Below are 26,508 nucleotides of genomic sequence, written 5' to 3' on the forward strand. Positions count from 1 at the left end.
CGGGATCGAGTCCCAGGTCGGGCTCCCGGTGCATGGAGCCTGCTTCTCCTTCTGCCTGTGTCTCTGCCTCTCTCTCTCTCTCTGTGTGACTATCATAAAAAAAAAAAAAAAAAAAAAAAAAAAGAAAGGGGCTCCTGTCAACAACCTCAAAGTTGTTGGTCATTCTCATGAGGAGCCATCCCACAGCCAGAGGCAGGTAAGAACCAGGGGCTGCCTTCTCATGGGAGGTCTCCCAGCATCCTGGCTGGGAGAGTCAATCCCAATGACTCCTTCCCAGGCAGGAGGGTGGATTGGCAAGTGGGGAGAGACTGTGGCCCCAGGGCAGGGGAGGAGGGGAAGCTAGTACCAGGACCATCTTGGGGGGGGTGCCATTTTTGTCACACGGTCCCCATCCCTGCTCCCCATCCCTAGCAGCCATTCTCCCTCAAACCAACTCTCACACCTTGGGCTGCTCCCTGCCTGTGGTCTATCCTTAATCTCTCCTACTGCAGCAGTGCTTGGGCTTCCATTCTCCCTAATCTCTATCTTTCCCCACATCTCTCCTGTTTCCTGGTCCCTGTCCCTGGATGTCCTGAAGGCACCTCAATGCAGCATGTCCAAAATAGAAATCATGGATTTCCCCTAAGTCTTTCCCCTTGTGAATAAGTGGCGCCCTCCCCCTCAGGACCTTTGCACTTACAATTACCCCTATAGGGACTGCTCTTCCTATAAGTATCCCTCACCTCCTTCGGGTCTCTGCTCAGATGGTACCTTCTCAGAGACACCTTTCCTGACCACCTCGCCTAAACTCGCCTCCTGTTCTCCTCTAACCCCCTTGCCTCCCTACCCAACACTATTTTCCTTCTTTGTTCTTATCAACACTAACAGTCTATGTATTTGTGCTTTTGCATCTGCCTCCCCTCCCCCACCAGAAGGTAAACTGCTCATAAGCTCAGCCGTTATGTGGTCAGGTTCTAGAAATTCCTTGAAGTTCTAGATTCTATCCATTTCACCACCCTTTGTGCCAGACAGTTTTATTTATTTATTTTTTTAAGTAGGCTCCACGCCCAATTGAACTCACGGCCCTGAGATCAAGAGTCACATGCTTCACCGACTGAGCCAGCCAGGCGCCCCAGTGCCAGACACTTTTAGTAAGCACTCAATAAATATTTGCTGAATGAATAAATGAATGAATGAATGAGCCTCTCACTGGTCCTCTTCTCCAATCCTGGCTTCCTCAAATCCACCGTCCAGGTGCCCAGCTGTTTCTCCTTAAGCAAACTTGACTATGATTCCTCTCTAAAACCCTCCATAAAACTCTTGCTTTCAGAATAAAAGTGACCTCTGGTTTAGCTTACAAGGCCCACAGTGATGTGTTTCCAGGCTAACCTTCAGCTTCCTGTGTCCTCCCCCCAGACATAAACACACACACACACACACACACAGCCATGCAGAGAGCCTGGATATACTATTTATGCCTCTGTACGGCTCCCTCGGCCCTTAGGTGGGCCTCTACATTCTCTGACTCATTTCTTTCTTTCTTTTTTTTTTAAAGATTTTATTTATTTATTTGAAAGAGAGCAGGAGCAGAGGGGAGAAACAGAAGGAGAGGGAGAAGCAGACTCCCCACTGAGCAGGGAGCCTGATGAGGGGCTCCATTCCAGGCCCCTGGGACCATGACCTGAGCTGAAGGCAGATGCTTAACCAACTGAGCCATCTAGGTGCCCCTCCTTTAAAAAAAAAAAAAAAAAAAAAAGCCTCAGTTAATAGTATTTTTGGAGCAGCTTCTTGGTGCTAGGCCCCTTGCTGAGCCTTACTGACGGGAGTCAGCCTCTACCCCTTCTCAAAATTCTCCACAGAAGAGGAGGACCTGAAACCATCATCCCATCCCTAGTTCCTTGTTGTCCTCTGGTCCTCCTGACAGCAGCCCCCCTACCCACCCACCTGTTCTAGCCAGGACGCTGGGAGACCTCCCATGAGAAGGCAGCCCCTGGCTCTTACCTGCCTCTGGCTGTGGGATGGCTCCTCATGAGAATGACCAGGAATAACTGGATTTCAGGTCTTTATGCCCACCCCCCACCCCCACCCCAACTTCTGGAAGAAGTGATGTAGGCTGAGCCATCCCTGTCAGGATCCAACCCAGGGCCTGACAGTAAAGGGGACATGAAGTGACTCAGGCTGCCCCTCTTCCCTAGGACTTCTGAGCTACAGCCCTCTTCACCCCACAAGGTCCAAGACCCAGAGAGGGGTGAGTTTGTTCACCTGTGTCTCCCCTGTGTGTGCGTGGGCACTTGCTCACGTGCGCGGATTCCTGGGTGTGCATCAGTGGGCCTTACCCCTTGATCCAGGTGACAGCAGCCTGGCCCACACTCCTGTGTGTGTTAGGTGTGCCCGGGAGTGTGCCCCGCTGTGTCTGAATTAGGGTTCATGAGTGCGAGTCTCCTGTTAGGAGATGGCCGTGGCCTGGGGCGGGCGGTTGGCGGTCCTTCCTGGTGTCTGGCTTCAACCTCCAGTGCAGCCACAGGGCGGTGACGATCGCCGTTCGTCTGCAACGGCGGAGCTGCCCCCGCGCCTTGGGAGAGCGACAGCCTGGAACCGCCGCTCCGCCCCCCGGGTAGCCGCCCCTCCTCTCCGGCCTTTGCCTCCCGAGAGCCCATTGCGCTCCCGCGGGTCGGGGAGCGGGGGAGCGGGCGGAGAGTGGCGGTGGGGGGCGCCCTGGCTCCCCGACCCTGCTCCCCGCTGCCCCACCCCCAGCCCCGCACAGTCGCGCAGACGCCCGCGCCAGCCAGCGCTGGGAGACACAGTGACACAGACCCCGGGCACTCGGACGCACGGACACGCTCGCAGGCTCGCGCAGGGGCTGGGGCGGGGCACGCTCACACGGACCCCCGTGCCTGCAGACAGACGCCCACGCGGACTCGGGTGCAAATGCGCATCCACACGTGGGCGCAGACACGCGGACACACCCTCACACCCCTGCGGGCGTCCACGCAGTGACACAGACACGAGCGCCCAAACGCGCGGCCACACTCGCAGCCACACGCAGGGCCTGGAGCACCGACACACACACACGCGCACACGCACACGCGCGCGGACGGTGGTGCAGGCTCGGTCTAAAAATACAGCCCTCGCCGCCGCCGGCGCCTGCCCGCCAGCGCGTCCAGACACGCCGCCGTGGCCGTCCCCGCGGCCTCGAGCCCCCGACCGCGGGCTCGCCGGCACTCGCAGCCCACGCGGGGCTCGCACGCGCCCCTCAGGCACACTCGCAAAGCACGCTCACTCGGACACACGCGGCGCACGCAGGCGCGCCTGGGCGGACACACCAGCGCCGCACAGTCGCCCCACGCAGACGCGCTCGGGCCGCAGCCGCCTTTGAAATTCAAATCCGCGCTCGTCCTCAGCTCCGCGCGCCCCGCGCCCGCGCCCGCCGCCCCCGGCTCCAGCCTCATTCCGGCCCGCGGCCCGGAGCGGAAATTAAAATTCATTTCGGGGGAGACCTGGGCCGAGCGAGGGGCGCACGGGCGGCCTCGCCGGGAGGGCCCTTTGTGAGAGAGGGAGGGTGCGGGGCGCCCTAGGAGGAGGAGCCCCTGCGCCTCCTGCCATTCGACCTTGACCCGCGGCCGCCAGTTTCTGGGTTCCCCCACCCCCCTCCCTCTCCCCGAAAGGCAAGTGCCGCGCCGGCCAAGGTGGCTGGGAGGGAGAGCCGGCCAGAGGTCTCAGCCTTGGGGAGGAGGGGGCTTCCTGGGAGGCATTAGCTTAAAAAGTGCCCAAAGACAAGAATAACAATGTCATCCCTACAGATCTGCAGACATACCCTGCGCACAAACCCACAGCCTCATCCAGGCACATACAGAGGACACCCGGGGCCACAACCACCCACAGTCACACACAACAAACACAGCATTATACACAATGCCGCCCCCCTCCCCACTTGAAGGCCTGCCAGCAAACCCCCGCACACACACACACAGGGAAACACACCACAGGCTGGCACAGACACCTACCAAACACTGCCACACGGAGATACAGTCACACACAGACCTGCAAATGCCATATGCCCTGACTCATACCCCACCAAAAGGCACAGACACGGGCCTGAAAACACTTCCCCCACATACACACACACACACACACAGGCTTGAGCATGAAATACAAAGAAACACCACATACTGGTTGCACACAAACTCCAACAACTTAACCCGGCCCCGTCAACACACCCCACATTCACCTAGACACTGAGCAGATACACAGACCGCAGCATCACATGGCTGTATGCATTATATGCCATAGGTATACACAAATAGAAAAATTATGCATGAAACACTGCGCACCCTGCATACAAAGACAGACACATACACACACACACACACACACAGCAGAGATCCCAAAGCCAGGCCCAGGCTTCTGACGTACAAGGCCTAGGCAGACACATACAAAACCTGCGCACAGGCACACCATATACATACACACAGACTCTCCCCCCACGCATTGACGCACACAACCACCCACACGTGTACCCGAGCTCAGCCCCACTCACTCCTACTCTGACATGCAGAACACCGGCTGGCGATGCACCCCAGGGCCTCTCCCCTCCAACCACAACACTCAGAGCCTTCTCCCTCCACCCCCTGCCCCATCCGTAGGCCTTGCCCCCAAGTCTGGGACCCCTAGAGATCAGAGTTGTGCCAGGTTTGGCAGTGAGCTTGAAGGCCCACCCTCTCACCAAGTAGTGACTGCTTTACTGCCAGCATGAGGTGGTGTATGATTCTAGAGAAAGGGATGTCCTCCTGGGGTGTGTCAGCGAGGAGTGTGGCTGTGCCTGCCAGGGAGGTGTGTACATGTCAGTGGTCTTCTGGGAGGTCCTTCCTGGCACCCCCAGCAACTCTGGTTGCCTCCCCCAAATCCAGGCATCCTGCTTCAGTCTTTCCCTACAGAAGTCAGGCCCTGGGAGTCAGACCCCTTCAGATCTCTTACCCTGAGGGAGCTGGTTCTCTCTGGAAGATCAGCTCTAATCCTAAAATAAATTGTTTTCCACAGTCAGTGCTTGGTCGGTCCTTTGGGGGACATAGGGGGGACAAGGGAGAGGCAAGACTAAGGCAGGGCCTTTCTGAATGAAGGGGGCTCTGGTTCTCTCTGCCTCCTTCTAAGCCATGTTCCTCATCTGGGAAATGGGGGTGACCACACCAGTGTAAGGGTTTGTTGTGACAATAAGTTAAAAGCAGCTGGCACTGGGTCAAGCCCACAGAGGGGCTCAACAGGATGAGCTGGTCCCGCTAGACCTCTAGGTTGCCCCCACCCTTGCCTGCTATGCTCAATGTGTCCTGCTTGGCACAAGCCCAGTCCAGCTGGATCCAGGTGGCACAGAGCCCAGGGGAGAGAACATGGGGCATCCCAGATGGTGGGAACACACTGGCCCCCTACTGCTGGTGTGCCCGGTGCCTGCCAAGTGTCCCAGACCCTCCCTGAGGGATTCCCCTTCCCTTTCCACCTGGGCAGGAGGGTGGGAGCAGCTCTCCTCAGGCACCTTCACCCTCTGCATGTCCAGCAGCCTGGGGGGTGTGGCTATAGGGGATGGTGCTATCATTTCTGGGTGTCCCGAGTGGTTGCCAGGGCTCCTTGTCCTTAAGGCCTGCAGTATGGGAGGGTGGAATTAGGTCTCAAGGAGAATTTACCAGGGGGTAAAGCCTAGACTGCCTCCTGTCAGCCTGGAGGGGTCATGTCTAACCTCCACCTAGAGCGAGAGGGGACAAGACTGATGGATGAGCCAGACAGGTCCCCCCTGGGCCAGAAAATGGAGGAGGGTTGTGTCCTGGGATTGTGTATGTGTGTGTGTGTGTGTGTGTGTGTGTGGTTATTTATGCACCTGTGCTTCCTAGGCAAGTGTATGTCTGTGGGCCAGTGACTGTGTAAGTGTGTGGACATGGATTCACTGGTACATGCATCCATGTGTGTGTGTGCGTGTGTGTTTACACAGACAAGAAAGGCTAAAAAGGAAGAGGGCTTCCAAATGAGGAGAGGAAGTGCTATAGAGAAGGCGATTTGGACTCAGTTTCTCTGCAGGGATCACACACTCACAGTGTCCCGGCCACTCGGGTGGCTTCCTTCACAGCAGTGATCTCGGCAGATGAGACCTCCTCTCTCCCTGGGTGGGAAGGAGGGAGTCCTGGAAGGCCTCAAGGGCAGAGCCCCATTCTGAATCATGTCCATGTCCCCAGAGCCTGGAACAGCTGCAGCCCTTAGTAAGTCTCAAGATGGGGCCACATTCCTGCAGAGGACACCTCCCTGGGTCTGGCCCTATGGGAGGCCTTCAGCTTTATTATCTTTTGTGACTCACATCAGCTCTGCTAGGTTGGGATCATTATTTCCATTTTACAGAAGAGAAAACTGAGGCTTGAAGAGTATACATGACCTGTCCAAGGTCACACAACCAGTGAGAGATAGAGGGAGATGTCCTTTCTAGGTCATCACATGGGAAACTGTGAAGCACGGCTTTATTGGACAAACGTGGATCAAGAATCACAGACTGGAAGCTCTGTGCGGGCAGGGTCTTCACTTGCCCTTGGGCCATTCATTCCCTTGACAAATACCTATCACATACCTGGCATAATGCTTTGTGCCAGGAGATCCAACTGTGACTGGATGCACAAGGTCTCTGCCTTCCCAGGACTCATTGTCCAGCAGGGGGAACAGATGACACGTGTGTAAATACACAACATATTTTCAAGTAATGATACTGTGATGGAAACGCAAGGCCATGGTTTGGAGCGACTAGGGATGGGCGGGTAGGGCTGCTTTAGAAGTGTAATCTGGGGAGGTCTTCCAGAAGAGGTGATGTTGGCACTGAGTCCTTCCTGGTGAGCTGGGGCAAGTGCTGGGGGAAGAAGGATTTGGACTTTTTCAAGAAGACTTGTGTTACTCCAATATTGTGAGGGGGTGGGGTGAAGATGAGGGCAGTGGAAATGGCTCTGGAGAGGCTGGTAGGGGCCAGATTCTGCCGGGCTAGGAAGTTCCTGGTGCTAAGTGCAGCAGGAAGCCACTAGAGGGTTTAAGAAGAGGGTCTCTGATTTGCATGTTAAAGAGATGGCTCAGTGGGCTCCAGGAGAATGGATTGGGGCAGGGAGGCAGAAGGGGGAGCATGGAGATTCAAGATAGGAGGTCCCGGCACCAGATGATGGTGGCTTGGACTCCCACGTTGGCAGTGGGCACGTGAAGAATAGATGTAGGATATTCTAGGAGGTAGAAGCAACAGAATTTGATGATGGCCTGGATCCCAGCACCTAGAACACAGTAAACACTCAATAAATATTAGTTGAGGGGATCCCTGGGTGGCGCGCAGAGGTTTAGTCCCTGCCTTTGGCTCAGGGCGTGATCCCGGGCTTGCGGGATCGAGTCCCACATCCGGCTCCCTGAATGGAGCCTGCTTCTCTCTCTGCCTCTCTGTGTCTCTTATGAATAAATAAATAAATATATCTTAAAAAAATATATATGGGTAAGTGAAGGCACCCTCTAGGTGGCAGGATCTTGCGTACACCCTCCGGAGTAAGGTGCGTGTGAGGATCACCTAGTCCCTAAAGGTCTTCTCTGCCCTCTGCCCCAGGGGCCTGAGAACGCAGGCACTGCTCAGAGAGCTGCATACAAACCAGGCCCTAACCTTCTGGGAGGATTTGGCTAGAGAACAAAGAATCTTCCCTCCTCTCCTTGATCTACAGCACCAAGAAAATGACAAACACCCAGCCTAGGCTGCCCCAGGCTCCTAATCCATTTGGCATCTACAGCAGGATGGATGAAGTTAGACATGCAGGACTTCCCACAGGCAGGGAGGGCCAGTCCACCTCTTCCAGGATACCTCTCCAGGATCCCTGACATCCAGAGCAGTAAGGTGTTTGTCACACGAGCTCTGGGACAGACCCTGATAGAAGGGATCCATGTGGATTTGAGTGTCTCTGGGGACATGTTATGAGCTCCTGATAGGTATCTGGGGTGGGGCTGGGGGATTAAAAGGGGACCTTGGTATTCAGAGCTTTGGGTTGCCATGGGTACCTACTTGGCTGAGTGTCATTGGAGGGTAGGGGCTGAGGGAGGGACACTCCTAGGTCCCACCGGCTGGAAGGAAACCTGACCAGGCTCTGGGCCAAATAAATCATTGGGAAGAGAAGAACATTTTCTCATCTGTTTAAAGGGCAATGAAGCATAGCAGTGGCTGGCCCAGTGGGAGGCAGGGCTGAGGCCAGGCGGGTGAGGCCAGGGTTGTGCCCCTGGTAGACCCACTATCCTGCCCTGAACTGCCCCACTGAGGGCTGTGCTGCCTCCGGAATGGACCACTGGTGGTTGTTATTGTTAACCAAAATACGAATTAATTGGTAATAAAGCAATTATTTAAAAAGGCCCCTTTCAGGAATGTAGCTCTCGCTAATCCACATCCACATCCCTTATCTCCTTGGAGCCCTGGTGAGATCATTTATACCATTTCACAGGTAAGGAAATAGAGGCCCAGGAAGCCGGAGGGATTTTCTCAAGGTCACCTAGGGATACAGTGTGAAAGCATGGTAGAGAGCCTGACTTCTAGTTGCCCTTGTGGCATTGGTCCCCAACATCCCATCAGAGGTTCCAGACAGAGCTCCAAGTGGGACTAAAGGGCTGGGATCAATCGTCCTTTACCCAGTCTTTGTGTTTCAGGGGGAGGGGTGGGTGGGAGGTATCCCTTCCTTCCGCCTAAACCCTCTGTGCTCAAGCTCTGACCAGGGCCCCTACCCTTGCCCTCAGCTCCCTAGAGGCCCCTCCTGGGGCTTAGACTTGTTCTTCCCACCCCCGCCTGGGCTGTCAGAGAAGTAATTTCTCTTCAACCAGCTGGATTTGAATATGGAAACGATTTGTAATTACTCCAAGTCCTCCCGGGCGGCATTATCACCAGAGTGAGTCTGGAAGGGCAGGGGCTCTTGGGAAAGGAGGTGGGGAAGCCCTGATGCGAGGAGGCACCTCCGGGAGAGCCTTCCCGAGGTTGGCCCTAATCGAGCCTGCTCCCGCATAACCCCGGGGAGGTCTGTGCTCTCCACCCTGCTCCTGCAGCCCTTGCTGCCTTGCTGACCTGCCACCCTGCCCTGTGAGTCCCCAGGTAGGCAGTACCATCCTTGTCAGTCCCTCACTCTCTCTGACCATCTGTATTCCCCAGAGCTATATTTCCCTGTACTTTTGTGGCTGAAAGAATGGGGTTGAGAAGCCAGAGGGCTACCAAGGAACACAGAAACAGACAGAACGCTGCTGTCTCTCCAGAGCCAGCCCCTCCCATTATCCCTGCACCCAGCTGGATCCTGGGGGGAACGGGAGGGCCTCAGGGATCCAGCTGCATTACTACATCTGCGAGGGACCTGCCTGGGTTTCTCTGGGCTCTGGGTCTCTAGTATGCTAATTTAATGAATATTCATAAAGAGGGAGGCAGGCTCCCTATGGGATTGGAATGGGCTGGAGCTCTGGAGTATAGGGTCCTGGAAGCTTCTGAGGGAGGACCTGTCCTTATATCCTTGAGTGCACCTCCTGTCCTGACCACTCTCCCCACCTTTGTCCACCTCCTTAAGGCCTGAACTCCAGCAACCCCCACTGCCCTTTGCATTGCCCAAATAAGGAGGCTTAGGATCTTCCACTGCTGTTGGGGTGGCTCTTGACACCCTCTATAGATGGCAAGGCCTGCCTTGGCTTTCACAGTCGCAGCTGAGCCTCCAAACCCAGACACCTAGGGTGTGTTTGAGAGTACCCAGCAAGAACCCAGGAGCCCTGCCTGCCAGTACTAGGCGTAAAGCACAGTCCTTCTCGGGCTCCCGCTGGGAAAGGAAAGGTGCCAGCCCTCCTCCCTGCCTCATACAGCCTCATAAATTCCCTTAAGGTGACGGGCGAGATTCCTTCATCGCCCCTTATTACCTCCTTCCATTAAAGTCGATAATCTCTCACAATCATTCACAACAAATGTCACCAAGACTGCTGGAGCAAAGGGGAGACAGAGGGAGTGAACAGGGGGCTTTTCTACGTCTTCCTGGTACTGTCCCTGGGGGGATGTGAAGCCTTTTCATTCTGCCCTAGTCTCCAGGGTGACCCAACTCAAGGAGCTTCAGTGGAGAGGTGGGATTGGGATTGGGTGGACTGGGGACTTCTTTGCTTCCCAGGCTCAGCCCCCTCCTGGCCAGAGAACCTTCAAAAAGTAGGGTTCCTGAAACCATCCCAACCTTCACTGCAAAGCTGCCCCCTGCTGGCTCTTCCTCTGACCAGAACCATCTGATTAACCTACTTGTCTTTGGCTGAAGTGGTGTGTCCCTGGTCTGCCCACCTTCCTGGTGGCAACATGCCCAGGCCACAAAACCACCGGACCAGGGCCCTGAGCCATAGGCATCTCCCTGGGAACCACCTTCACCATGTGGGCTCTGGCCCCACCCAACCGCACTGTGCCAGGCTGGGGAGGGGGCAGGTCCGTACATTCCGGCTGCTTCTACGCAAACAGATGCAACATGGGGGCGCCCCTGGCACAGGAAAAGGCACTTGTGGGAATAGATAGGCACTCAGGAAAACATGTAACACACTGCACACGTGTAGCATCCCCGTGCCTAGGGACATGCAACATTGCAGTTTACAGTAGAGTATGCATCAAACATACCACACTGCAGTGTACATATGTGGCTCCTACAAACAACTGACCCACAGCACTCAGCACATATGTGGCACTTATAAGCTTGCACACACATAGCGTGTCTACCCACAGGAACAGCCAACAGACATTCAGGACCTGAACACATGTTAACACATCGTGTCTGTATGTAGCAATTGCATGCACAGAGCCAGGCAACATTGCAGTGCACCCACAGGGCACCTGTGTGCATAAGCATATGCAAAGTTCAGCGCACGGGAGTGGCACCTGCATGCACAGGGATATGCAATTTGCAATGCATACGGGGGAGGGTGGGGCAAGTGTTTCAGCCCCCCCCCCCCCCCCGCGGGGGCCCCGGAGACCCTGGCTGGGCGGGCCGCCTCCGGCCTGGGGTATCGCTGAAGGGGCGTCGCGGATCGCCGCATCCTGCGGTCCAGGAGGCCGCGGGCGGGGCGGGGGCTTACCCGGGGCTTCTCCCGCGCCGGCGCCTGGGGCCCAGGGCGGGGAGGAGGAGGGTGCGCTTGGCTCGGCTGGCGCTGCTCCCCCTTTAACAGGAGGCGGCGCGCGTCGCCCCCGCCCCCCGCCCCTTCTCCCGCGGCTCCTCGCGCCCGGCCTGGCGCGCGCCCCCTCCCGGGCCCAGCCCGCGCAGGCGCCGCGTCCCACCTCGGCCGTCACTCGGCCCGGCGCGCGCTGCGGGCAGCGGCCGGAGCGGCCGGAGGAACCGGGGTTGGCGGCGGCGGCGGCGGCGGCGGCGGCAGTGGCGGCAGTGGTGGCGGCGGCGCTCGGGGACCGAGGATGCGGCGCCGGCTTTTGGAGCCTGGGGCTGCGGCCGCCGCCCGCGAATAGGAGGCGGCGCGCGGCGCGGGCGGTGCTCGGGGCGGGGGAGCGGGGAGCGGGGGGGCGGCGCGGCGAGGAGGCGGCGGCAGGAGCCCGCGCCCGGCCCGGCGCCCGCCCGCCCCGCGCTGCTCCGCGGCGCCTTTTCTGCACCCGCCGCTCCGCGGAGCGGGAGCCTCGGCCCCTCGGCGCCGCTGCCGCGAGCCGCCCCGCGCCCGGCCAGGCCCCCGCCTTAGGGATGGCAAACTTGCGCCCCGTGGCTGCCTCCGCCAGCGCCGGCCCCCGCTCCTGCTGCTGACGGCGCCCAGGTGAGTGCTCGGTCCCAGACCTCGACCCGGCCCCGCACCGAGCCCTCCCGGCGCGGTCCCGAGTTTCCGCACCGGCCCGGACTCGGGGCGCTCCCCCAGCCCGTCTCTGTTGAATCCTCCCTCTCCCGAACTGAGTTCTTTCAGCATCTACCCACTCCCATCTCTTTGGGAACTTCCAAGCCTGGGGCCGAGGCCCCTTTCATCGCTGGTGAGTCCCTTGATCATCCACTTCCCTTTCCCCATTTCTGCTAAAGCCCTCCCCCACAATCCTGACCCAGACCTTACCCCCATTACTGTCTCGAGTCTCTTCCTCTCTTAGCCTGGATCCTGGCAGTGCGCCCCCCACCTTGATTAGAGCCCCTTTCTCCAACCTGCAGCTCGACTGTGCCTTCCCCCTGTATCCCCCCTCCTCGTCTGGATGCCGGACCCTGCTCCTCCCCTCCACTTCATCTCTGCCTGGAGTCCTTCCTGTCCCCATCCACGTCTGCCCCTAGTTCCTGCCTTTCCCCGCGCCAGTACCGCGACCATGCTTCCCTTCTTATTTCTGTCCCGATGCATCCTCCCCCATATCTGCCTGGAGTCTCCCTATCCCTCGCGAATCTCTGCTGCAAGTCTCCTCCCCCTCAGCCTGGACTTGGGGCCGGGTCCCCCGGGTCGGCTTCGAGCCCCCTCCTCTTGGGCCAGGATCTCCACCGGCCCTGCATCCCTGGCTCCCGTGTCCATCTTTGGTCGGAGTCTGTCCATCCCCCATCCTTCTCTTCCCACCCCTGGGGCATAGAGCCGGGCACCAAACGCACCCTCCCGCAGCCCCGGGGCTGGCATGATGGGGCGGGGGCGGGGGGGGGGTTGTAGGTTGTGAAGTTGGAGGCCACTCCCGCAGTCAGCTCGGTCCGAGGGAAGTCCTCTGCGCCGCGGCCGGTGCAGAGCGGGCGAAGGGTCTGGTGCCCGCGGGGGGAGGGGCTCCCGGGCCGGAGATACTGCCCGCCTGCCCGCCTTGCCAGCTGCCGGCCGGGCCCCTGGGCGTCCTCTGGCGCCCCCTGCCCGCAGCTCTGGACCCGCCGCCCCTTTTCCTCCCGCGGGTAACCCCGGGTTTCCGCAGCCAGAGCAGCAGCGGCGGCTGCGGGACTGGCGCTGGGAAGTCCCTGGGGAAGAGGAGGCTGGCGGGCGAGGCCGGGTGCCCCCTCGTGCTAGCCGCGGGGGAACAGTCCTGGTTGTCGGGCCATATGCTCTGGGGATAGCGCAGGGTGGGGTGGGGTGGGGTGGAGGGCTCATCCCAGCAGTTATTCGGGAGCCCTTTGAGCTATCAGGGATAGACCTACAGGACTAGTCCCTGGATTTGAGGTGGTCTGGATGGGTTTGTTTGGGCTTGGGCAGGTGTCCTCAGGGAGCCTCTGTCTACCCTATGGCAGTTTCCACTAGGTGGGGTATGGGGGCAAAGGTGGGCTCATCTGGTCTGGGCATGGCGTAGGCGATGGGGGAGTCCACCTGGCCCTGGGACAGCAGGCACCTGGGGAGTGCCCCCCTTTTGCTGCCACAGGGGTCAGTGTGGACTCTGTACAGGGTGTGCCCTGATGGCGGTGGTGGTGAGGCTTGGGAGAAGGTCTTCCCTGGACTGAGATGGACAGTTTCCCCCTCTTCTTCCTCTTCTGACTCCCCTCCCCCATCACTCTTCAGAAAGGCATAGGTCTAGCCTGGGGTGGGTGTATGTGGTAGGCATTTCTGTAACCCAAAGTGAGGTCCCAGCTGGTCTCTGCCCTCTTCTCTCCCTCCCAACACCCAGGTAATGGAGCTGAGTAAGTAGTAGCTTCTGGTTAGATGAGCTGGGTTCAAAAGCTGTGTGACCTGGCAGGCTACATAACCTTTCTGAGCCTCAGTTGGCCCTCTCTAAAATAGGTCAGGATAAAATGCCTCATATTGTTGCTGGGAGAATGAAATTAGATTGTTAGGTGTTTGGCACCTAGTAACGCTCAACAGTGATTGGTTTATTGGGCTGTTTGTCTTCAAGGCCAAGGTCAGGCCCCTCTCCCAGCTATTCCTATTCCCAGAGGAGAAGTACAGAATGGGTTTTAGTGACTTCACCCTAACCCCCCAGGATAATAAAGCCAGACACCACCTTCAGCAACCAGAGTGGGTCGAGGGAGCCTGTGACTGTCAGCCTCTCCCCTCCCTCACCCATCCTTCATCATGCCCCTGGACTGCTCTGGGATCAGCTCTGGCCAGAGGGGCATCAGTGAAAACCAGGCCAAGGTCTCTGAGGTCCTGGTTCAAGTACAGAGGCTGGGCAGGTAAGATCAATGCAGGGGAGAAACCCAAGTCAAGGTGCCCAAAGGTAGGCTTGCCTGAAAAAGGGGCCCGAGGTAGAAAATCAGCCACAGAGGAGCACATGGCGCACAGAGGAACCTCTTACCTCTCCCCAGGAGGTCAGACGCCATCAGGAACTTTCCAGGACAGTTAGTGCTCCAGGTCAGAGTTAGGGGGCGCCCCCGCCTAAGGGCCCCAAGAGTTTGAAGAAACCTGGCTCTGCCGGGATTGGCTTGGTGAAGGGTGGGTAAGGGGGAGAGAGAGGGCTCGAATGTGTGGCGTTGTGCTGCTGGAAGTCCTCTGGGCAGGGTGGCTGGGCCTGGGTCCCACCGGGGAGTGGCAGCCTCCCAGCCTCCAGTCTGCCGGGCAGCCCTGACATTGGGGAACAAAAGCTTTCGGTTCCTGTAGCAACGGCTCCAGCTGCTGCAAAGTTCCGGGGAGGCGGGCGGAGGGCGGCTGAGTCACCGCCCCCTCCCCCGCCGCCCTCGCGGCCCCGCCCCCGCCCCCCAAGTCTACCTCCTCGTGGTGGAGGTGGGGGGCTTCCCCGGGCCGGAAGACCCCTGAGCTGGAAGAGGAGCGGCCCTCTCTGCCAGGTGGAGAAGGCGGGGCCGCCCTCGGGGTGGGGGAGCCCCCTGCCTCGGTCCTGCCCACCAGCTCCAGGAGCTGGATGGAGGTGTGCACCCTCCTGGGTACCAGAGCTCCGGGGGAGGGGTCCTTGGGGACCGGGCCACCCGGCCAGTGCATGGGCAGGGGACCCGAAGGCCCCGGGTGGGGGTCCCCGCCCGCGTGTCGGCCCGGGCTGGGCCCCGCAGCGAGCGCCGGGGAGGCGGAGGGTGAGTGACGGGCGGGCGAATTGGAGCTGCCAGGTGGATAAACGCGACCGACGTGCGCACCGCCGCGCCCCCTCCCCCACCGCCGCCCCTCCCCCGCCCGCGGCCCCGGCTCCCCGCGCTCCGCCACCCGCGCCGCTGCTCCCAGCCCGCGGGGCGCAAGGGGCTCGATCCCCGGGATCCCGGAGACCCAGCCCGAGCCCTGAGGTGCCCCCTCCGTCTCCCCGTCTTGTCCCTGCCAGCTGCTGCAAAAGCCTCCGATTCCGTCCTCAGTGCAGGAGGGGAGTCCGGGGCCGGCAGGCCTGCAGGGTCTGGGAGGAACGGGGTCTCCGTGTGCTTGGGCATAGGGTGGGATTCTCAGGTCTGCTGGTGGGTGTGGGAGTCGGGGGGATCTCTGAGACTGGGATTAGGCCAACCCGCAGCTCACCCATCTCAGCCCATTGAAGTCCTGAGGGAGGAGGCCTTTAGATTATCCTCTCCATTAACCTCGCGACCCAGGAAGTTCTTCCTCAGAGCTGAGCTCCATACCTATCCTCTCCAGCTCTGGTGCATGTTTGTGAGCTTTACTGGGCTTGGAGGTGGCAGAGACATTTCCAGGGTTCAGCCCAAAGGGCCTTCCCAGAGATAGCGGTGGACCTCAGCGGGAAATCGGGAGAGTCTGTGAGGTTCTGGGAAGGAGGGAAGGAGGGGAAGGGACCATGTGCGTGCTCTGCTCCGCCTGCACCAGGCTTGGTGCGCGGAACTCACTGGGAGGCTGAATGAAGAGATAGGAGCAGTCCTGAGAGCAGGGATCATGGTCTCTATTCCACAGCCCGGGAGCCTGAGGCTCAGGGAGGGTGATCATGGCTAATAACCACCTGGGCCGCCTGTGAGGTTAGGATCCTTCCAGGCCCCCTCCCAGGAGAGTCTCTCTCTGACTTAGCTTGGAATCGAGCTTTTTGCCTTATTTTGTGGATGGGGGAATGATATATACATATATATATATAAAAGGCCCTCCCCCCAAAAAGTCTATGTCCCAGCAGGAACCACCAGGGTCATACATACCCAGGGTGAAATTCCTGAATTGGTGTGAAGGGAGTGTCTGAAGGAGATTGAGTGCAGGAGGGGGCTTGGGCAGGATTTAGAGGTGGCTCTAAAGAGGTACAGAAGCCAGGCTGTGGCTCTGGGAATCTGGACTTAGCGCTTCTTGATGGGTCGGGGCTACGGAGGAGGGAGCAGCCTAGGCCCAGGAGGTGGGGTTGGAAGGGGTGTTCTGAGCTCCCAGCGTCAGGAGCACACAAAGGAAGGAACAGTAAGTCAGATCCTGCCTGACACTTAGCTGTCATATGCTAAGTCTCAAAGAACCTGTGTGTGTTCACACGAGAGTACATTTGCATCTCTGCATGTGTACAAGTGTCTGGCTGGCTCTTTACACCTTGTCCATGTGAGAGCCTAAACCCTTGTGTGCATGTGAATTCACACATCTGTGGCTTCACTCATCTATGTGTGTGTGTTTGTACATGTGTGTCTGTTCACATATAGAATGCTGGTGACACCTGTCTTCGCGTGTGTCTGTGCATATGTGCTTTTGTGTGCATGCCTGCACAGCACAGTGATGTTCAAGCCTCTGTGTGTGTGTATGTAGATTCCCCACCCTGCTCTAAGTGGGGGAGGCAAGACCAGTTATAATGAGCCCCCACCTCCCCTCTGCTGAGCTGCAGCTATGGCCTGAATTTTGCAGCCTGCTTAAAAATAATTGGGGGCAGCGGGGGGATTGGATGTCACTCATCATCAGCTACTGGCTTCCCTGGTGCCGCAGCAGGCTGGGCGGACTGAACAGTTTGGGACAGGCATGATATGGAGCAGGGAAGGCCAGGGGTCTTGTGTCCTGTTTTTCAGTTCTGGTGGGAGCAAGGGAGACACAGCTTGTTCTGACTTCTGCTGAATAACTCCAGACAGGTCTCAGAGGATGGTGGGGTGGCTCCTTCCCAGTCAATGAACCTGCCTGGAGCTTGTCCCCCCCCAACCCCCCTTACCACTATGGCTGGGGAGGGGCAAGTGTGGGATCTGGGGCAGTGAGGAGTTCCATGGAAGCTGTACAGGGATTGGAATTCTGGGGTTCTAATTCCTGCCCTCCCACCCCAACCCAACCCCTCCAGCCACTGTTGAGGCTCCTGAAAAGCCAAGGGGAAATCTGTGCCTGGGGAGCCTCTGGGTCTTGGAAAATCCAGCCACACCTGTGAATTATCCTCTCTGTGATTCAGTTCCCAGAGCTAATGGCTTGTCCATCTGTCCTGAAGCCTGGGCAAGGGAAGGGGACAGAGCAAGAGGCGATTGGTGGATAAGAGGGAACCCCAGGCTGAGGCCTCAGGTCCTGGGTTCCAGTCCCAGCTGGACTACTCTTGTGTGATCTTGAGCAGGTTGCCTCCCCTTTTGGAGCCTCATCTTTTCTCCTCTAATGTGGAGCAGCCAGGCTCTAGGGGCCCATTCAGTGCTGTGAGCTGTGCTGTCGCCACGGAGGAGAGAGGCAGTGTGGATCACCTCGGGGGCAGGGCTGGAAGCAGGTGCCAGGCTCTGCTCTCTGGGCAGCTAGGGTGGGCAGTGTCTCTGTCCTGGCCTGGTGGGTGGGAGGGCAGCTTTTGTCCCCTTGGGCCTGACCGCCCTGTGTGGCTGTCAGGGTATGGCCAAGAGGTCCTCGCTGTTGCCCACACCCGGAGTACATTCACACCTGCTGGGAGTTCGGCTTTAGGGCAGCACTTTGCAGGGAGGGAGACATCAGTGAACTCTGGGCTCCGCTCCTAGGAGCTTAAAGACTCCTGAGATGAGTGAGCTAGCCCTGGGGAGAGAGCCGGGGATAGAGGTGGTGACTGGGGCTAGGGACTTTCGGGCAAGGGCTGTGAGCTGGCTTGGTGGCCTCACTACGGGTAGCAGGCTGCAAGCCAGGCCTTGGATGGTAACCCTGTGGCAGGAAGGGAAGAGGGATTAAGGGCAATACTGCACCCATTTTGCAGATGCCTCCCACTCCCCATTTCCACAGCCGTGATAACACATGACGTTCATACTTGCGACGCCCTCCAGGGGCATGGATCAGGTTGTGCGCAGTCCCTGGCACACCGGTGGTAACTCCTCCCCTTTCTCGCCCACTCAGTAAAGCAAGCGAGTGAGAATGACATTGTTCTGGGAATAACCTTGAATTGCTCTGATTTATAAAAAAGCAAATCGTTGTCAAACATTGCTCCTTTGACAATTACCGCTGGATTACGCGTGACACGCCTCACAGCTGATCACGATACACTGCGACTTAGGGCAAAGGTTCTGGAGCATTCAAGCTAGGTGGCGGGGATGAGGCTAGATCCACGTGTCAGGCCTGGTGCCTGTGGCTGGTGGGACCCACCGAGGAATCAGAGGGTGACAGACATGACAGCTGATGTTTCTCACGGGCTCACAGAGTCAGGCTCTCTTCCGTGCCTTCATCTTACAGGTGAGGTGACTGAGGCTCCGAGTTTGTCTAAGATCACACAGGTGGGCGTGGGGGACTTCAGAGTCTTAACACGAGGCCCACTCCCTGCAGCGAGTAACAGGAGACTTAGAGCCCATGCTCACAGTGCCCGGGACTGCTGACCACCGTCTCTCTCCGCAGGGCAAGGGACATAGGATGACCCCAGCCTGTCCCCTCTTACTATCTGTGATTCTGTCCCTGCGCCTGGCCGCCGCCTTCGACCCTGCCCCCAGCGCCTGCTCCGCCCTGGCCTCGGGCGTGCTCTACGGGGCCTTTTCACTGCAGGACCTCTTTCCCACCATCGCCTCAGGCTGCTCCTGGACCCTGGAGAACCCTGACCCCACCAAGTACTCCCTCTACCTGCGCTTCAACCGCCAGGAGCAGGTGTGCACTCACTTTGCCCCCCGTCTGCTGCCCCTGGACCACTACCTGGTCAACTTCACCTGCCTGCGGCCTAGCCCAGAGGAGGCGGGGGCCCAGGCCGAGGCAGAGGCAGGGCGGCCAGAGGAGGAGGAGGAGGCGGCAGCGGCGGGGCTGGAACTGTGCGGCGGCTCGGGCCCCTTCACCTTCCTGCACTTCGACAAGAACTTCGTGCAGCTGTGCCTGTCGGCAGAGCCCTCAGAGGCCCCGCGCCTGCTGGCGCCGGCCGCCCTGGCCTTCCGCTTCGTCGAGGTCTTGCTCATCAACAACAACAACTCCAGCCAGTTCACCTGTGGCGTGCTCTGCCGCTGGAGCGAAGAGTGCGGCCGCGCTGCCGGCAGGGCCTGTGGCTTCGCCCAGCCGGGCTGCAGCTGCCCCGGGGAGGCGGGGGCTGGTCCCGCCACCACCACGCCTCCAGGCCCTCCTGCTGCCCACACTCTGTCCAATGCCCTGGTGCCTGGGGGCCCGGCCCCACCTGCTGAGGCCGATTTGCATTCAGGGAGCAGCAATGACCTGTTTACGACTGAGATGAGATATGGTGAGTCTGGGCAGGGCCCTGGTGGGGTGGGTGTGTCCAGGGGGCTCTGAGGGTGCCCAAGAGTCTTGGCAGATCCTCAGGCCATTCGTGTGGTCCTTTGCCCCCAACCCCTCCATCTCCAGCTCTGTCCCGATGTTGGGGTCCCTGAAGTGGATCTGGGTTAGACCTTCCTCTTGAGGGGTTTGTAGTCTTGGTGGGGTAGTGGGGGACAGAGACCAGACAGTGCAGTGTGGCGAACCCAGGGAGAGGACTCCCCACCTTGGGCAATCAAGGAAGACTTCCTGAAGGAAGCGATACAGGAGCCGAGATCTGAAGGACAAGTGGAAGCCAGCCAAGCCAAAGAAGTGATGAGGGCATTCCAGGCAGAGGGAACAGTGCAAACAAAGGCCCCAAGCTGGGAGTGATTGTGGCAGGTTCTGGCACTGCAAATTGACAAGTTTGCCTGGAGGCTGGAGAGTAGACAGGGAGCAGGGATGTGTTCCTGTCCACATGGGTCAGTGATTTTTGGCAGTGGCCCCAGGGTCAGGGCAGAGGGAGGTGCAGAAGAATGTGCCTGGGTGAAGAGGCCCGGGCTTCGAGGCTGCCTTGGAGGGCTGGGCTGGCTCAGCTCCCAGCATCCCCTGTCTCCCCCTCTGGGCCCCTGTCTTCTGGGACCGAAGCTGCCAGCTGCTAGAGCTTCCTGCTGACTGGGCAAAAGCTCCGCGAGCCCTTGAGTCCTGCCTGCTCTTGCTCCCACCCCAGCTCCCTCACCACAGCCACCCTCTGCCTACCCTCCTTCTTGCAGTCCCTCATCTGGATCCTGTGTGTGGGTCGGTGACTGGCCAGGGGGCTTGGCAGGGAGTGGGCTGGGAGGGAGGCAGATCCAGGATACAGTCCCCAGCTCTGCTACTAAAAGAGAGTTCCCTTCCCTCTCTGGGCCTCAGTTTCTTTATTTGTGGTAACAGGTGTTGGCCTACCATCATGAGGATGTCATGCAGGGATGGAAGTCGCAAGAGGAATCTAGATCTGCCTGAGAGTATTTACAGGGAGACAAGGGGTTTTTGTGTGAGGGCCGCTAGGAGTATTGGAGTATGACCTTTCCCCACCCCTGCTTTGGAGGCCAGAGCCCTCGAGTTGGGCACTGCCTTTGACCGTTCCCTTGAGCGGATCCCATTTTGTTGGCATCAGTTTCCTCATCTGTAAAATGGGGAGATATCTCTGAATCAATTAGAGGGGCTAGTTGTCATGACAGTGGCGTCTCCCAATGCAGTGGGGGAGGGGAGGGGCTCCTCAGCCTCCCCCAGGAGACACCTGGCACCATGCCTATCCATGGCAAGTGCCCAGTGGCCTTGCTCTAGCCTCTCCACCTGGCAGTTTGGCCCTTAACATTGGTCGATGAAGCCGTCCGAGTGACAGCCAGGCCGTGGGCAGGTTACGGGCCCTGGAGGCTGGCCTGGGATTTAGTGCCTGCAGGAAGAAATTGAATTTCACTTCTTTGTCGAACATCGGCGGAGAGCGCCAGGCGTATATCAGGAGGTTTATTGGCTCTTCCTGCCTGGCGGCCACTGCCTATCACTCTGTGGGGGCCTCCCCCATTGTGCTCAGCAGAGGGCAGGCTCTTTTGTCTGGCTTTCCCTGTGGTCCATCGGCCCAGTGGTCCGCAGTGGACGAAGGAAGGCTCTGCCCTCATGGGCGGGCACCATCTGGGCAGGCTGCCATGTGGAGCACAGAGCCAGGAGCAGCCAGCTGGGCTTGGTGGAAGCCGGAAGCAGGAGTTGATTGGTAGTCAGGGTGTCTTTGGGGGTCAGAGAGGGCTGGTGATGGGAAGGCCACGAGGGTCCCCATCATCATCACAGCCTCTGCAGGGGCCCCTGGGACTGAGGATGGGTGGAGATTGGATGCTGACTGTGCCTGGGCATGAGGCCTGGTATCATCTCTGAGCAGGGAGCCCCAGGCTCCCAGCTGTTCCACGCCTGACCTCTGCTCATGCCCCTTGTCCTGCTTGGCGTGTTTTCAGGCTGCTCCATGGGGCTGCCTGCAGGGAGGGCCCTCATGGGGCATTGCAGGGGGTGATATGGCATCAGTCATCCTAAGTGGGCTTGCACAGCACACTGGTGCCCAGATTTCCTTCCTCTCCCCTGGCAGGCAAGGCACTTTTCCTCTCTGCCATCTCTTCCCTCTGCCCAATCTCTTAGGGGCAAGAGACAATGGACATATGGCTCAGTCTCTTGTATGTGGCAAGGGGCGTCTGAGGGCCAGGCCATCATCAGGGCTCAGGGCACTTTGTGCCTGGTGGCAGCACCACCCCCTCCCCACTGGGCCGGCTGGACACATGTACCAGCTACAGGAGAACCGGTTCACACGTGGAAATGCCAGATTGAGAATAAGATCGGTGGAGAAGGGGAAGAGTAAGCCCCTCGTGCCAGCCCCCCTCTGCCAGGTGGCACAGCAGGGGAGCGATGCTTCCCTTCCCTGGGATGCCCTGAGTAGGATGAATGGCAAGGCCAGGTGGAGCGGGGCTGGGTCGATACTGGAAGAGCCATGAGGCCGGGAGCTGCTGGGCAGTGCCGGAGCGGAGTGCCTGGGCCTGCCTCAGAGCCGAGTGCATTTGACAAGAGGGTACAGGCGCCTGTTAATTTCACGCAAACTGCCTTTGATAGATCTCTTGTTATTTTTGGTGAGTTGAGCCATAAATTTGTGCCATCTTGCTGCCGCAATCTGTTAAGTGGGGAGAGAGGAAGAAAGAGAAGGCAGGCAGGAAGGAGCTCAGCGGATGCTGGCCGAGGCCGGGGCAGGAAACGGGTGGAAGAGGTAGTGGCTGCCACCCTGCAGTTCCTGCCCACTGACCCTCCAGTCCCGATGAGGCACTGGCCAGGAGGGATGGCTGCGCAGAGTGACACCCGGGGGAAGGTGGCTTTCGCTCTGGCAAGCCTCCCCGTCCTCTCCCACACCGCCCAGCCTCCTCAGAGACACTGTCCCATCCTTGGCTGGTTGCCGCTAACCCACCTCCCATCCTCCAGGCTCCGTTCCTGAGGCAAGAGTTCAGATCCCCACTCTGCCGCTGCGGCTGTGTGACTTGGATGGGGGGCTGCCCCACGGGGGCCTCACTTCCCTGATCCAGCCCCCATACTCCCCATAGTGGCCCAGACTCTTGAGCCTGGCATTCTGGCCCCATCCCAGACCCAGCCGCACCCGCTATTCAACCTTCCCTCTGATTCTGTCCTGCCCTTGACTGGGGCTCCTCACTGGCCCCCGAACCCCTGCCTTTGCTTGGGCTGTCCCTCTCACCTGGAATGCCCTTTGCCCTTAGTTATCCAGAACTTCCCATTCTTCTCAGTGCTGCTCAAACCCTATTTTCTTCTAGGAAACTAGTACTACCTTCCCAACCTAGTCCTTGATTGGTCTCTCTCCTCCCAGCACTCAGGCCCTGCTGTCCTCTTTTCACCAGTCTTGTCTGCTGGAAGTGCAGCCTTACCTGCTTGCAGGGGGGCGGGGGGTGCTCAGACATTGGGGAGGCCAGGCTTCTCTCAGGGCGGGAGTGGGAGGGTGATACATTTCCTAGAAGGTCCTTCCAACCCAGATCCGGGCTGCTGGAGCTCTGTGTGCTCCATCACAGGATGGGGAGTTGGGCCCAGATTCCTGAGACATCTCAGCAGCACAGAGTCCCAGGCCACCCCTCACACACATCTTCATGTCTATTGGAGTGGAGTTTGTGCCAGGCCTTGGGTCGGCTCTGGGTAAATGAACCCCAAGGTGAACTAGACACACCTTCTGCCCTCTGATGGGTGAGGGTGACCACTAGTGTACAGTGGTCAAGGCCACAGGCCAATGTCGCCCAGCCCTGGGTTCAGTTCCCAACCCCACCACTGACTAGCTGTGTGACTATGGGAAAATTCCTTCACCTCCACTTTATCACCTGTAAAATGGGGCTGCTAGAGCTATTCATAGAGTAATAGGAAGATTAAGCAAGAGAATATGGGTCAGTACTTAGCACGGTGCCTGGCAGGTGCTAAATCCCTAATAAATTGTTGCATGTTGTCATAATTTTAATGCAGTGGGCATTAAATGTGTCAGATGTCGAGGGAGGAGGAAGAGGAGGGGATTTTAACACGAAGGGGTGGGGAGGCAATCTAAAGAAGGTGATTCTGAGTTGGGTTTTGAGGATTAAATAAGAATCATTAGCCCATGAAATTTTTTTTAATTGAACCGCTTCTGAAATTTGATATATTTGGAAGAAATTTCATATCATAAATGGAAAAAGAGTATCAGTTATTTGAAATAGAAAATAACAGGAGAGACAACCATAGTGAAAACAAAACGACATTAGTAAATTCTAGCTAGATGCTCGTCTCTCCTCTCAGTTTGTTAGAGAAATGAGCACGTGCTGGGGATGTGTTAAGGCTCAGACGGTACAGAGACTTTATCTTGCATGCATTTGGAAGGATTAAAAAAAGTAGAGCAACCATATAATTTATCATCTAAACGGGGACATTTTTGAGGTTTTAAAGCAGGGGAAGGGGTCCTATTAATTACATCAGGGCAGGCACATCTAGACTACCCCAGGCAGATTGGCAGGAAGTCGTCCTGATTAAGAGAGACTTGGAAGGGGGAACTGCCTTAGTCCATGATCCAGGGTTATTTAATGGCATGTTTGTGAGCCACCTCAAATCATTTCTTACCACTTACTTTGGGAAACCCCGCAGGAGGAAGCAGCCCATGCAAGGACATGGAGGTGTGAGCATGTGAGTGAGTACAGGGAGATCTAGTAGACTGGTGTTACTGGGCAGTAGCCTTGGTGGTGGGAGATGGGGCCAAGGCTCTGACTGCCATCCCCAGACACTGGGACCCTGCCCCATTGGCCAAAGGACTTAAGGCAGCAGGAGGTTGGGTGTGGAGGAGGCCCAATGAGTCAGATGTGATCCTGCTGTCCAGGAGCTCCTGGCCGCGTGGGGGAGGTCACAGGGACCCAGCTTGCTCTGTTGAGAGGCTGGGCAGATAGGCCAGTAGCTTGGGGGAGGACGTCATTGGAGGGGAACTGGCATTCTGGCTGGGTACCTGGTCCCCTAGGGATACCCTGTTGCATTGGACTGGAGATAGAGCTTGGGAGGTTCAAAGCCATCTCCCTGTGCCCCTGCCCCCTGGCATTCTGATACACTGCTAGGGGTGGGAAGCCATGGAGGCGCACGACAGAGCCATGTTTTAAGGGGATCTGTTGGTGCCCACTCAGGGCTCCGGGGCCAGCCTCAGGGAGGATGTAGAGAGCCCTGGGAGGGATGACTGCTTTGTAAATCGCACTGCTCTCCCCGTGGAAGTGATGATTACCGTGGTTATTTTTAACACATTCATGACAAAGGACACCGAGGGGGCTGCACTTTGTGGAATTTGGGGGCAGGGTCTACAAAGCGTGGCATAGCAGGTTTCTGCAGTCCTGTTTATTTTTTTTATTTTTTATTTTTTAAAGATTTTATTTATTTATTCATGAGCGAAACAGAGAGAGAGAGAGGCAGAGACACAGGCAGAGGGAGCAGCAGGCTCCATTCAGGGAGCCTGAAGTGGGACTTGATCCCGGGTCTCCAAGATCACACCCTGGGCTGCAGGCGGCGCTAAGCTGCTGCACCACCGGGGCTGCCCTGCAGTCCTGTTTAGATGGCAGAGGGCCTGTGCCCACCCTGCCTGCCAGTGCCAGGGGGGAACCAGAGTGGCCCCTGTGTGATTGGGGTAGAGGAACCCTCAGGGATATCTGGTCCATGTCTGCTGAATGCCTGTCTTCTGTCTAGATGCTCAGAGCTAGACCCTCTGTACAAGAGAGGATTGAGATCCTCACACAGTGCCCACAAGACGGACGAGCCCAGGATACTCATAGCTGCAGAGGGAGGCAGCCTAGGGTCTCAGCCACAGAAGAGACCAGTATAGCCAAACTCCTGGCTAGTCAGCCTAGGAAGGCTTCCTGGAGGAGGCAGCATTTAACATGTAGAAGGTGGGCAGATTGAGGTGGAGGAGGGGCATTCCAAGGGAGAGGAAACACCAATGGCAGAGAGGAAAGTGTGTTGATAACAAGAAGGAGGTGGCACTCCCTTTGTATGGAGAGCTTATCATATTCAGGCGGTCCATATCTTGTTTCACTTCATTCTAAACCTGTGGTAGGATGTATCATTTTTATTTTCAGTTGAAGATTTTTAAGCTCAGAGAGGTTGGGCAGCTTGCCCAGGGGCACACAGCAAGACTGTGGCAGAATTGGGAATCACATCTGCATATGTCTGGCCCTTAAATCTCCGTCCCTCCCGCTGGCCCACATGACCTTGGAGTGTGCTTAGCTGCCTGGTGGGAAGAGGAAACAGGACTGGAGAGGTCAACAGGGGCCTGCGCATGCCAGGCTCAGAGGTTTGCACGGGTAGCAGTGGGGAGCCACTGAAAGTTCCTTAGCAGGGGAGTGTGTGTGGCTTCAGCTGGGCTCCCAGAGGATCATGCTGGAGGCTACAGAAGAGAATCAGGCTCATGGGTGGGGAGTGAGGAGTGGGTGTGCAAAGGAACAATTAGATGGTGGTGTGAAAACAGAATAACACTAGCAAGCGTGTGGAGCTTTGGGGGGATAAAATGACTGCAGGTCCCGTGGGAATTAAGAAAGGTGTCTCTGAGGAGGTCTAAGTTGGACTGTGTTTTGTTAGAGCCCATGCAGTTCAGTGGAGCGAGCGTGGCCTCTGGAGGAGTCTGGCAGGCCGGTTCAAGTGCTGCTCAGCCCTTCCCCAGGATGAGGCCTCGGGGCCTCCGTCCTCATTAGTAACGGGGGAGAACCCACCCTCGTGAGGATGAGATGAGGGGACATAGAGTGCCTGGTGACTGGCAAGCAGAGGTGGAGCAGTAAGCGTTACCTTATTCCCAACAGAACAGAAAGGTTACGAGGTCATCGGGTTGAGCAGGGAAGTGAGTCCCAGGCAGCAGGTGGGTCCTGCCCACTGCGGGCTCCCAGGGGGGGAAAGCCGATAGGCTGCAGGACGGTGAGCGGCCGAACCCCGGGTCCTCCAAGCTCGGGAGTTCTGGGGGCACTCGCACCCCTTCCTGGACCCCTTCTTGCCCTGTTGGATCAGCGGCCTCCTAGATTCCCCCAGCTGTGGGCCTTCACGTGGGATGTGCTGAGTACGTGTGGTTTCCATAGGTGACTCCTCTGGTCCTACCTGTGTTCCTCACACTCAGGTCGAACTGGCTTTCACATG

The 26,508-nt window shown here is 58.0% G+C and overlaps 1 protein-coding gene and 1 long non-coding RNA gene across 23 annotated transcripts in view; one reads left to right on the forward strand and one right to left on the reverse strand.

Moving 5' to 3' along the window:
* Positions 1 to 1,386: 1,386 nt before the first annotated feature.
* LOC140634026 (uncharacterized) lies at positions 1,387 to 14,456 on the reverse strand. Of its 4 annotated transcripts, none has more exons than XR_012031590.1 (4): positions 11,074 to 11,210; positions 4,703 to 7,256; positions 2,242 to 2,551; positions 1,387 to 1,709 (listed from the first exon to the last, which is right to left on the reverse strand). It is a non-coding gene; the product is annotated as an uncharacterized lncRNA (long non-coding RNA). The 4 variants fall into 4 exon arrangements; XR_012031592.1 differs by lacking the exon at positions 11,074 to 11,210 and adding an exon at positions 14,159 to 14,456 and having other exon boundaries at positions 1,388 to 1,709; positions 2,316 to 2,551; XR_012031593.1 differs by lacking the exon at positions 11,074 to 11,210 and adding an exon at positions 11,273 to 11,407 and having other exon boundaries at positions 1,388 to 1,709; positions 2,316 to 2,551.
* The window catches only part of ADGRB2 (adhesion G protein-coupled receptor B2), a 35,833-nt gene continuing 20,918 nt past the window's right edge, over positions 11,594 to 26,508 (forward strand). For 13 of the 19 annotated variants that reach the window (XM_072827358.1, XM_072827362.1, XM_072827359.1 and 10 more), the window contains exons 1-2: positions 11,595 to 11,751; positions 18,502 to 19,318. In XM_072827358.1, the coding sequence (XP_072683459.1) occupies positions 18,517 to 19,318 (802 nt within the window). In that variant the 5' untranslated portion in view covers positions 11,595 to 11,751; positions 18,502 to 18,516. Of the gene's footprint in view, positions 11,752 to 11,823; positions 11,960 to 18,501; positions 19,319 to 26,508 lie in introns of those variants that run through there. The other 6 variants (XM_072827361.1, XM_072827377.1, XM_072827374.1 and 3 more) reach the window with 4 other exon arrangements.

Source organism: Canis lupus, chromosome 5, assembly GCF_048164855.1.
Source record: "Canis lupus baileyi chromosome 5, mCanLup2.hap1, whole genome shotgun sequence".
NCBI classification, from domain to species: domain Eukaryota; kingdom Metazoa; phylum Chordata; class Mammalia; order Carnivora; family Canidae; genus Canis; species Canis lupus.